Source organism: Capsicum annuum, chromosome 1, assembly GCF_002878395.1.
Source record: "Capsicum annuum cultivar UCD-10X-F1 chromosome 1, UCD10Xv1.1, whole genome shotgun sequence".
NCBI lineage: Eukaryota > Viridiplantae > Streptophyta > Magnoliopsida > Solanales > Solanaceae > Capsicum > Capsicum annuum.
Window position 1 is genome coordinate 180,107,750 of NC_061111.1, and position 12,271 is coordinate 180,120,020.

At 35.0% G+C, this 12,271-nt stretch overlaps 2 protein-coding genes and 1 pseudogene across 2 annotated transcripts; 1 reads left to right on the forward strand and 2 right to left on the reverse strand.

Moving 5' to 3' along the window:
- Nucleotides 1-3,640: 3,640 nt before the first annotated feature.
- LOC107853286 (putative fasciclin-like arabinogalactan protein 20) lies at nt 3,641-6,324 on the reverse strand. The gene is made up of 2 exons (XM_016698281.2): nt 5,716-6,324; nt 3,641-3,964 (listed from the first exon to the last, which is right to left on the reverse strand). Exon 1 carries the CDS (start codon nt 6,302-6,304, stop codon nt 5,717-5,719), a length of 588 nt encoding a protein of 195 aa, XP_016553767.1. The 5' UTR covers nt 6,305-6,324; the 3' UTR covers nt 3,641-3,964; nt 5,716.
- Nucleotides 6,325-7,929: 1,605 nt separating this feature from the next.
- On the forward strand, nt 7,930-9,956 carry LOC107853284 (putative fasciclin-like arabinogalactan protein 20). The gene is made up of 2 exons (XM_016698279.2): nt 7,930-9,046; nt 9,723-9,956. Exon 1 carries the CDS (start codon nt 7,969-7,971, stop codon nt 9,043-9,045), a length of 1,077 nt encoding a protein of 358 aa, XP_016553765.2. The 5' UTR covers nt 7,930-7,968; the 3' UTR covers nt 9,046; nt 9,723-9,956.
- Nucleotides 9,957-10,144: 188 nt separating this feature from the next.
- On the reverse strand, nt 10,145-11,862 carry LOC107853283 (annotated as a pseudogene).
- Between the last annotated feature and the right edge of the window lie 409 nt (nt 11,863-12,271).

The following is a 12,271-nucleotide window of genomic DNA, read 5'->3' on the forward strand; positions in this document are numbered from 1 at the left end:
GGGTCCGGATGGACTAAACACACTATTTTATCAAGTATGTTGGTATGTGATAGCTCAAGATGTGTTTGAAGCCGTCAAAGCATTCTTGTGATAGCTCAAGATGTGTTTGAAGCCGTCAAAGCATTCTTGAAAGGGGGCTAATATTCCAAAAATTTTCACACATACATGCCTTGTAATGTTGCCAAAGGTGGAATTTCCCCAATACTAGACAGATCTCAGGCCAATAAGCCTATGTAATGTGTCCAGTAAGATAATGTCAAAAATCTTAAACTCTGGGATGGACAAAATTCTCCCTAAGATCATCTTGGTCAATCAATCTGGGTTCATTAAGGGAAGAATGATATCAGAGATTATAATGCTTGCTCAAGAGATCATTAAAGACGTCCACAAGCCCAAGAAGGGAGATAATGTAGTAATGAAATTGGATATGGCCAAGGCATATGACAGAGTATCCTGGCCATATCTATATGAAGTGATGAGAAGGCTGGGTTTCTTAGAAAGATAGATAGACTTAATTCGCAGACACATTTCAAATAATTGGTACTCTTCGATTGTTAATGGTTAGAGACACGGTTTCTTTAAATCGGAGAATAGATTGCAACAGGGAGACCCACTTTCCCCATCTTTATTTTTACTCAGTACAGAGTTACTCTCCATAATGTTGAAGAACTTACAAGATCAAAGGGGATACAAAGACTACTTTATGTCTGTCACTGGACCATAGATTAACCACTTGGCCTTTGCAGACGATATAATAAATTTCATGAGTACTGAAAAATAGAGTGTGAAATGAATTATGAAGACCTTGGCCACATACGAAGCTACCTCAGGGCAAGAGATAAATAAAAACAAAAGTTACTTCATGGTTGCCTCAGGAACTCCAATTTGGATTAAACACAAAGTAGCGAGAAACACAGGGATACAATATAAACCTTTTCCTATAAAGTATTTAGGTTGCTCATTAATAATAGGACATCAAAGACTGACATACTACTCAGACATCATCAATAAGGTTACAGAAAGGACAAAAGGATGGCAAAACAAATTTCTATCACCAGAAGGAAAAGCGATTTTAATTTGGCATGTATTACAGTCCATTCCCACACATCTCTTGGTGGCTATTAACCCTCCTAAAGGGATATTCACATACCTGATAGAATCTTGGCAACCTTTTTTTGGAGTACATCAGATGGTCAAGAAAGACATTATTGGGTGGAATGGAACTCGTTATGTTTTTCGTACAAAGAAGGGGAAGCGCAGTTTCGAAACCTGAGAGATGTTTGTAAGGCATTCAATGCAAAAGCATGGTGAAATTTGTGCACAGGAAACTCACTTTGGGGAGACTATATGAAGGCAAAATATTTCCCAGACTCGCATCCAGTTACCGTAAAATGAAAATCGGGCCAGTCCCATTTTTGGAAAACTTTGTGCAATTTTAGAGAAGAAGTAGAGAAGAATATATTGTGGTTACCCGGGGAAGGTCATATTTCTTTTTGGTACGACAATTGGACAAAACCAGGAGCACTAGCTGACATGATAGATGGACACATTGCGATAAAAGATATATTGTTGAAAGATATGAATAATGATGGAGTGTGATAGAATCCTGTGGAGGTAGAACTAAATGCAAAAGTAGTGGAAATAAAGGAACAACACCAATTGTACTTGACACATAAGGGTAAAGATAGAGCAATTTGGACAGCTATTAGCACTGGACCCTTCTCAGTATCTTCAGCATGGGAACAATTGAGGAAGAAAAATGAGGTATCGACAGTAGAAGCAAAGGTTTGGCAAAAATCACTACCATTTAAGAAAGCTTTCGTGACATGGAGAGCAATGCGTGACAGGTAATTAACGGATGCTAAGATTGCAAAGTTTGGGCAAAATATGAAGGTAAAATGTCGTTTTTGCACACCACCGATATTGGAATTGGAATCTAATGAACATTTTTTTTGCTCGGATAATTTTGCAAATGAAATTTGGAATAAATTTTTGAGCCTATTTGGAATCCATGTCAGGGGAGTTCATCTCAGACAAATGCTTATTCAATGGTGGGGACACAAGACATGGAATAGAATCTCATCATTTATGGTAAAGAATGTACCGAGCTTGATTATGTGGGAACTATGGAGATCAAGATGCGCAGACAAATATGGGACCGAGAAACCATAAAAATCAGATTAGAGAAGGCAATTTTGCAAGACATAATCGACCTCACTGAACAAAAGTTTGAAAAGGTCAAATTACCCGCCTCCTGGGAGCTTTTACGCAATCTCATTGATAAGCCTATGGTGAACAAAACAACAAAAAATGTGAGTTGGTATAAGCCACCACAGCAATTTCATAAAATTAACACGGATGGAAGTTGTCGTCGAGGAGAATATAGAGTAGGGACGTTATCAGAGACAGTGAAGGTAAGGTTCTATTGTATTCTCCATATACCTTGAGAAAGGAACAAATAATTGGGCAGAAAGCAAGGCACTTCAATATAGAATGGACTTAGCAGATGTGGAAGGTCTCCCGAAGATTATAGTAGAGGTTGATTCTAAATTATTGATAAACTGTATAAAGGGAGAGACAAAAACACCAGCAATTAAGAAAGATGTCAAAAGAATGAGAATAAGTGTGCAACACTGCTATAGGGAAGCAAACAAAGTGGCAGACAAACTTGCATCAATCAACCATGTGCACAAACAAAGTAAGATATATGCAAACTTTCAGATTATACCAAGATCGGTAAGAAGACTTCTACAACTAGACAGAATGGGGGTTGCATCTTTCATAATCAGACTAATGAAGGTAACAAAGACTGAGTTTGAACCGCCATGAAAGGAAAAGTCAAGTTACTTATCTCATTAATTCACATTTGTGAATACAAAGTTAATAGAGCCTGGCATGTTAGACTCTCAATTTAGTACAGGAATGATTACTACAAAGTTGTATCCTGATTTTGAAGTTTCAATAAAAGGGTGCATTTAGATTAAAAAAAAAAAGTAGATATTTTTCTTTCGCTTTTACTTATCAATTTCGTTTCTTTAGAATCAAACTACATAAACTTTGTCCAACATCTTAAGATGTATATTTTCGTCATATAGTATTGCTCGTTTAATTTTCGAACATCCAAATTTCTTAAATCTAAAATATGAAATTAATCTATTCAACTCGAATTTCAAAAATAATTCAAATTATCTTCCGGGAAACAAAACATGAGAACCGACGGAGCAACATTTTTTTTTGTTGTTGAGTAGTGTGTTTAGACAGATTTTTAAGATATTTGAGCAAATAAAATGATAGATGATTCCCCTATACTTGATCTGCTATAACTGTAATTGCTGTAACTTGTAAGAATCAATCTTTACAAAAATTCACTAATCAATAGACCTTCATCAATCGATCAAACTAACACTTCCTCAATCCTCCAACAGTTCAAAATCAAAGTTGAAATTTCAAGATTCAAATCTGTAAACTTTGACCACGCATTCGAACGTAGACGCTCTATATCTTTTTCAAAATTTTAATTGTGTCATGTAAATTGAGATAGACTAGTACTTAAAAGACGATGATTCCCTCGTATATGATCTTTATATAACTGAAATTGGTTGTAAGAACAGAAAAAGCAAAATTCACTAAACAAAGCACCTTCATCAACTCAATTCATCAAAATAGCACTTTCTCAAATAGTTCAATACCAAAACCAGAGAACTCACAGAGACAGTAAATACAAATCTCAGTTTCAACTGCTTAAAGCACTTCTTAACAATTTTTTCGAGTAAAAAAAGAGAGTATTAGTTCCATTTATCAGCAATCCTCCTTGAAAATTACCTCAGCATTCTCAATCTACCCGAGTTGTTCCATATGATGAGGTCTCCTTATGCCCTGCTGTTATGTCCTTGGCGAAACTGATGTTGAAGATTTGGTAAATGGAGTAAACAATCACATAGCCATCGTCAATCGTCATAGATCGCTAGAGGAGAGATTTTGACGTAACAAATCAAACCGTTAGGATTTCCATAATACAAGAAACACAAAATATTTAACCTCAGAAATAAGAATATCTAATGGGTCTTTTTGTTTGGTCCACGTGTAAAATCTCACTAATTTAGATTCGCATCAAAAAATTTTATTTTAAAAGAAAAGCAGATCTTGCCAAAAACAATTTTATTTTGAGAGCTCAAATTTTAGATTTTTTAATATTAAGCGGAGAGATTTATAATTGAAGCTACATAACACTTCGTATTTTTTTATTTTTGTGAATTTTTTCAGCAGGAATGTCAATTTAATCTGATCCAATGCTGATATCGAATATCAGATGAAAAAACAAATAAAAGAAGAATTGGTGTTTCAAACAATTGTGACATACATTACAAAGGCTTCTTCGATAAATCTGAATTTCCTTTTATTGAATAATTTAGATTGTTTAATTTTTGTTTTTTTATTATCTATACACAACATACCCAATGTAATTTTATAGATAAAATCTCGAAAAGGAAAAATATGTGCGGACCTTCTGGAGGCTATTTCCCAATGAGAAGTAAAAAAAAATTAATTATTAGACAATGAAATTAACTTTTCAATTTCTTTTACATATAGATCATACTTTTAGGACGGATTACAATATACAGTAAGCTAATAAATGAAATAACTTCTGAGCAACTAAATACTACTCCCTCTGTACAAATTTCTGCTGCAACCTTTGAAATTTTGAGCTTCGAAGTTCTAAACTTTGAGTATAAATTCACAACGAGTTACGAACTATAATTGGTTATAAGAACAGAAATACAAAAATTTACTAATCAAAGCACCTTCATCAAATTCCATTCATCAAAATAGCACTTTCTCAAACAGTTCAATATCAAATGCTGAAGAATTCACAGAGACAACTAACATTTTTTTCGAGTCGAAAAGGAGAGTATTAGTACCATTTAGCAGTAATCGGGCATCCAAAAATTGGCTCAAAGTTTTTCATGAATTATTCCATTTGATGAACTGTCCTTATAATCCTCTGTTTTTATGGAGAAATTGATGCTGAAAACTTGTTTAATTGAGTAAACAATGAGATAACCGCCGCCATAAATTGGCGGAGCAGAGATTTTGACGTAGCAAATTGAGATTTCAGAATTAAGGAAATTGCTAGTAATGATAAATTTAAAGCAGTAGCAGAAAATGAAGCTATCTGATTTTGGAGAAATCCAAAACTCAATTGTTATGACTTTTTTTGGGAGACAAAAATAGCACCACGATATCATATGAAAAATTAGCCTGCAAGGAAGTAGTTTGAGTCCATTATTGAGCAAACAAATGCTATTTAGTCCGTCTCAATTTATGTAGCACGAACAATTTTCGATATTCAAACTTCTAGCATCGCGTATTCGGACCGAATAAATTTTAAAAAAAAATTCTCAAAATTTAAATCGTGCCATGTAAGTTTAGACCAAGTACTTGATACGTGATGATTCCCCTGAATAATTGGTTGTAACAACAGAAAAACCAAAATTCACTAATCAAAGCACCTTCATCAATTCAATTCATCAAAATAGCACTTTCTCAAAGAGTCCCATATCAAAACCAGAAGAATCTACAGAGAGAGAAACATACAGAGATCCATATCCACAAAGAAATCTCAGTTTCAACTGCTTAAAGCACTTCCAAACAATTTTTTGGTGTAAAAAAGCTGAGTATTAGTGCCATTTATTAGTAAGCTTCCATGAAAATTACCTCAGAGTTCTGCATGAACGACTCGATATGATGAGCTGTTCCTATACGCTGCTACAATATCCTTGGCGGAGCTGAAGCTGAAGAGTTGTCCAATGGAGTAAACAATCACATAACCGTCGTCGTAGATAGGTGGAGAAGAGATTTTGACGTTGCAAATTGAGATATCATAATCAAGTAAACCGCTAGTAACGATGAGGTTATACTTATGAGAAACCGTCGGAATTTCGGTCTTAAAACGGAGTGCAAAGAGAGAGTTATAACGAGCAGGGGAACAGTGAAGGTAAAGTTTTTCGTCTGATGGAATTACTACGTTACCGGAAATATCAGAGATGAAAGCGGAGTTAATCGGAGCAAATATAGTGAATCCTGTGACGTCGTATCGTTCGCTCCATTCGGAAAGGTGATCCTGCATTCCCACAGTAAAAGCAGACATAGCGATGTAGCCTTTGTTGTACATTGTGTGTATTGCGTTGGTTACCGATTGCATTTCCGGTGAATGATAACGACGGTAAACGGAGGCGGAGATGGTGGCGGAGAGTGATGCAAAAGCAACGACGATAAAGAGAGAAAAGTATTTCAGAGCTCCCATAGCTGAAAATCGAAATTCTGTTTTTGATTTTTGAGAATATGGGTGTTTGCAACGTGAGGGAGGGTAGTTAAGCCGGAAGTGGGGGAGGATACGTGTTACAATTTCATTGGTTAAATTCAACTTGATGGAAATTACCCGCATTTTCGGATTTAATAGCTAAATTTTATTTTAACACTAATTCTGAACTTGTGATTAATAACTTTGAATATGATAAATTTTTTAATATCAAAACACTTCCAATTATTTTCAAAAATTTCCAACGTATGCATTAAAGGGTTCATTACGTTGATAAGCTAATCATCAAAATATACCACCTTTTTTCATATACGTTAAAATTAGTGTTGATTTGTATAAATAACTAAAGACTAAGACATAGTTTATATTGATTATTTATCTATGTAATAAGCGTTTGAGGTTACATGCAGATTATTCTTTTTAAAATTATTATTATTAGATAAAAGCATCTAACAGAAACATTTTATTGCGTATTTATATACTTTCAGGGGTTATCACTGCATTCAACATTTTAAAAATTTAGTCAACCAAACTCGGATTACATAGAAAATGTTTCCTTAGTTTGTTAGGCACGGAGTGACATAAGAATATCATTACTAAAAAGACGTACATTAGTGGTACTTTACTAAGCATTGTATATGATAATATGGTGATTAGGAAAATTAATCTAAATCAGTAAGCCCCACGAACACAAAAAAGAAATCAGACCAAACCAATAATAGTCGGGCATTTTTAAAGATACATAATGATACCTTTTTACCCTGCTTAGCTATGAAAACATAATTTTTTGGAGTTGGAATTAAAGTTGGAGTTGAAATTGTGTTTAACTATGAGTATAAATTAAAGTTATTTTTAAAATTTTGTGAGAGAAGTAGCAGTCAAAAAAGTGAAAACAAGTTTTTCTTGTTTTCACTTTTCCAAAATTCAATTTCAAATTGTATTTAAAATTTTCATGGCCAAACACTGTAATTTTCACTTTTTTCACTAAAGTGAAATAATTTTCTAAATAAAGTGAAAAAATACTCATGACCAAACATCTACTTTATTTTCTATTGGTGGTTCGTATTTTTACAAATCTGAATTCATGATGAATTTCTTTTATTTTGAGGGTAAAGTACTCTTTACTAAAAATAATGATATTTTGAGAGATGAAATTTGAAATTAGTGAATGTCGATGACTATTGATGCTTGAGGCCATTACGACAATCATAACCATGGGCGTTTTCATAATTAACCAGAGGTCACCACTACTAATTTTGTTGGATAGAGAGTGTTTAGTTTTACCCGCAACATGAATCTTTTTGAAATAAATATAAATGTAGTCGAGCTTATATAAAGATATGCAACACCAATTAAAGAAATTTTCTTTCAAATAATTATGACATACCTTATAAAAGATTCTTCCATAAATATGAATTTTTCTTCATTGAATAATTTAATTCGTTGAGTTTTTAAGCATTAAAATAATACTATACAATTATCTCTCGTTATTCTAAATCCTATGAACCAATATGTAATTCTCAAAACTAAAGGGTAAAACTTGTATAATTCTACAAACTTATATAACTGACTCTGATCCCCTTCAACCCCCCCCCAAACTCCATAACTGAAAACTCAACAAACAAACAAAGCCAAAAAACTCAACAGCAATGGCTTCCATTTCACCATTTTTCTCCTTCTCCTTCTTCTTCTTTGCTTATCTTCTATCCTTTTCCACCGGCCAATCTCCGCCGCCACCACCACCACCACCATCCCAATCTCTAATCAACGCAGCGGAAACTCTCTCAAACTCCGGCTACATTTCCATGTCACTCACTCTTGAGCTCATTTATGATACTGTACTCTCACGCGCTGCTAAGAATTCATTAACTGGCTCTTCCCTTACCATTTTCTCTCCACCCGATTCTTCTTTCGCTGATTTTGGTCAGCCTTCACTTTCTCATATACTTCTTCATTTCTCCCCTGTTTCTCTTTCATTATCTTCACTTAAATCCCTTCCGTTTGCATCTAAAATTCCTTCGTTATCTCCATCAAATTCAATTTATGTTACGAGCTTTCCTTCTGATTTACAAGTTGAAATAAACAATGTGAAGATTATTGGTTCATCGATATATGATGATGGGTTTGTTGTAGTTTTCCGGATTGAAGATTTTTTTGTACAGAATTTCACTCGTCCGAATGCGACTCCGAATCCAAATTTCGACCCGAGCTCGACTCAGTGTATCAGGTTTGATACGTTTTCGAGGTTTTATGAAGTGTCGTTGTTATTGAAATCAAAGGGGTATTTGATTATCTCGTCGTTTCTCGAGTTGCAACTGATTGGGTTTATGAAGAATCCGGGGTTGAAGTTGACGGTATTTGCTCCGATAGACGATGCGATTGTTGGATTTTCCGGGGATTTTCCAGAGTATCAGCAGTTGTTTTTGAGGCATTTGGTGCCTTGTGTACTGTACTGGACTGATTTGAATGATATGTTAAATGGAACTGAGTTTAAGAACTATGTAAACGGGTTGAGTTTGAAGATAACGAAGGTTAATGACGTGAGTTTTGTTAATGGAGTTGAAATTACGTATCCGGATTTGTATTACAACGATTGGCTTGTTGTTCATGGGCTGCAGCGTCTGATTCCATTACCTGATGAGATTGATGATGAAATGGAGGAAGATCCTGGTAAACCTGAGGATATGAATGATGTTTCTATCGCCCCTGATCGTAGTGAATTTTGAGGTATAACACGATTGTGCCTTAATTTTGTCTAAGTCTGTTTCGAGCATCTTGTTTGATTAAATGGTTTTCTGTTCTTTCAAGATATCTGTGTGTGTGTGTGTGTGTGTTTTGATTAATCCTGCTCTTTCATGATTGTTTCTGTCTGTTGATCGATTCTGACTTTTCATGTTTTTTTTTTTTTTTTGTGTTTAATGATTCTGCTCTTTTGAGATTTTATTTGTTTTTGTGTGTGTGCGTGCATGTTGATCGATTGTGCTCATTTCTCTCTGTGTGTGAGAGAGAGAGAGAATGCTGATCAATTCTGCTCATTTGTGTGTGCGTGTTTGTATTGATCGATTCTGCTCAATTCTGTGTGTATGTGAATTTTGAACGATTCTGCTCATTCCTGTGTGTATGAATGTTGATCGATTCTGCTCATTTGTTTGTGTGTGTGTTGATCGATTCTGCTCATTTGTGTGTGTGTGTGTGTGTTGATCGATTCTGCTCATTTCTCTGTGTGTGTGAATGATGATCGATTCTGCTCATTTGTGTGTGTCTGTGTTGATCTATTCTGCTGATTCTGGTCTTTCGAGATTTTGTTTGTGCGTGTGTGTGCGTTGATCGATTCTGCTCTTTCAAGATTTTTGTGTGTCGGAATTCATTTTGATGATAAGTTGGTGATTTCTTGATGGTGCAGGTTAGATTGATGGTGAAATTACACTGTTGATACTGGAAATTGCTGGTTCTTGGAAAAGTTTAGTCATGGTTTCTGAGTTTTAAGTGATTGAGTTGTAGATTCCTTGAGTTTGTAGAATTGAAACACTACTAAATAGTTTGTAGAATTGGCATGTGTTCAAATCAATTGTTGATATTGAGAATGTTGAACTTTCTGCAACGCTAAACATTTGTGATTAACTATTTTGCATCTGTTTCTTCTTTTCTTTGTATTACACAGTGATTTTGAATTGATTAATGATTAGAATTGCTTAATCTGAGTTTTTTTTACCAACTAGGGTCTTTTGGAAACAATCTCTTGCTGTTGTTGTTGTAGATTGAGGTACTTAGAGAAGTGATGGATAACAAATGACAGAAGAAACAAAAAACAACTACATCTCAATCTCAAACAAGTTGAGTAGGCTATAGGAATCCTCATTGACGATATATTTTCATCAAATTCATCCCTGGATGAAAGATAACAAAGGGGCCAAAAGAAGAAAATGGACATAATGAAGCATCTGAGTTCAATTGATGGTACAAAGCTTTAAAAATGGGACAAAAAAGAATTGGACATAGTGAAACCATAGATGGTACAATAAATTTCAACCAGCTTAAAATGATTCACATCTTTAAGCTGTCTTTATCCAACTAAAGGATTTTTCCTGAGTTTCTCAAGTTTCCTCCATAAAGCTTTAACAGTATCCTCTTTTCCCTCGTCAAGAAGTGCGCATCTTAGATTATCAAACATGGGAAGTGGAGGTTTCATGCCCATATCAAGCATTCCTTGAAAGTATCTGTAGGCATCATCCAATCTATTCTCACGGTAAAAACTGTTAATCAATGTGGAAAATGAAATCATTCCAGGAAGAACTCCCTTAGCTTTCATCTGATCCCATACCCTTAGAGCCATATATATGCGGTCTTCATTGCAGAACATCCTTACCATTATCTCGTATGTGCTCACAGTCGGTTCACAACCAGGATCATTGCTCATTTTCTGAAACACTGAATACGCTTCATTTGTTCTTCTAGCCCTACTAAGATGGTGAAGAATGATATCATGTGTTCAGGTATTTGGACCAATCTTACATCTCCTCATCTCATAAACTAACCTATATGCATCATCCATACACATAGACCAACAATAAGCTCCTACCATTGCGTTATACATGAACAGCTCTAGCTCAAAACCACTAATCTTATAGAACTCAAATACTTCACAGTCTCAACCAACTTTTTCTCCGACCCAAAACCATTTATTATCATACAATAGACATGAGGCGTCACCTTAATCTTCTTTTCCATCTCCCCTAACATCTCAATCGCCTCATAATACTTCTTAACTTTACAATAAGAATGAATCATAATCCCATAACACAATATCAGGCTCAATGCCATCAGCCTTCATCTCGCAATAAACTTAATTTAACCTCAACAAATTCTTTTCCTCATCCCACCCTTCTAAAATATCGTATATGTCTTAATATCCACCTTAAATTTCCTCCCTTCCATTTATCAAAAACTTCTTGCGCTTTCCCAACATTTCTACTCTTACACAATGTATGTAACAATCTATTATATTCTTGATCCTCATGTATCAATCCATACTTCTCCATCCTCTCATACGCCTCGATAGCTTCTTTAACCTTCCTCCCACGGGCATATCTCCGTGATACAAGTACAAACGCGTCTTTACTCAATAACCCTTTTTTCTTTAACTCATCAATCAATATCCAAACCATTTTAAACTGTTTGATCTTTCCTAATGCTTCAATTAAACCATGATAACTCTCTGCATTATACACGAACCCGACCCTTCTCGGCCCAATGGAAGAATGATAAAGCCAAAACCCTGAATTGCTGAGTTTCTTTATAACTTCATTAACTAATAAAGGATTTACATCTACTGAAGCAGAATTCAGAGAATCAGCAACAGTTTTCGTCGAAAAATCGTTCTTTTTTGAGTAAAATTTTGCAGATTTTTTCTGCTTCTTGTATGATTTGTGGGTATTGGTTCCTGAGATTAAAGAGTGCCACTGTTTTGTCACACACCGGAATCGACCTACTGATTTTACAGGCAGCAGATTGACTATGTCAGCTATGATTTCTTCAGGCAGTTTTCAGCTAATTCCCTCATTCCTAGAGGGGAATTTGGATTTCGAAGAGAAACTAGTAGGACACACACTCTTTAGAGGTGATTTCTTGAATCTGTACTACTTTTCCAAATTTTTGTCCTTTCGATTGGAATTATTTCTATCAGCTTTTGGGAAAACGTGAAAACTAACATAACATTCTCATTTCTCTGTTTGGACTTCTTGGTTGGTTTAGATTTTCTTTTTTAAAGGTTTAGATAGTATTTTATTGAAATTTAGAAAAAAAAGAAAATTAATCAATATGGGTTGTGGTGCAGTGGATGAGACTGCTCCACCCTTAATCAGAGGTTGAGAGTTCTACTTTGAACATGGAGAAAACTCTGTTGGGAGCGCTACCCCCGAATGGGGTCCGGAGAAAATTCTGTTGGGAGCACTA

Bases quoted from the DNA above. Each gene is read 5' to 3' on its own strand.
- LOC107853284 (XM_016698279.2), top strand. From the start codon at position 7,969: ATGGCTTCCATTTCACCATTTTTCTCCTTCTCCTTCTTCTTCTTTGCT.
- LOC107853286 (XM_016698281.2), bottom strand. From the start codon at position 6,304: ATGGGAGCTCTGAAATACTTTTCTCTCTTTATCGTCGTTGCTTTTGCA.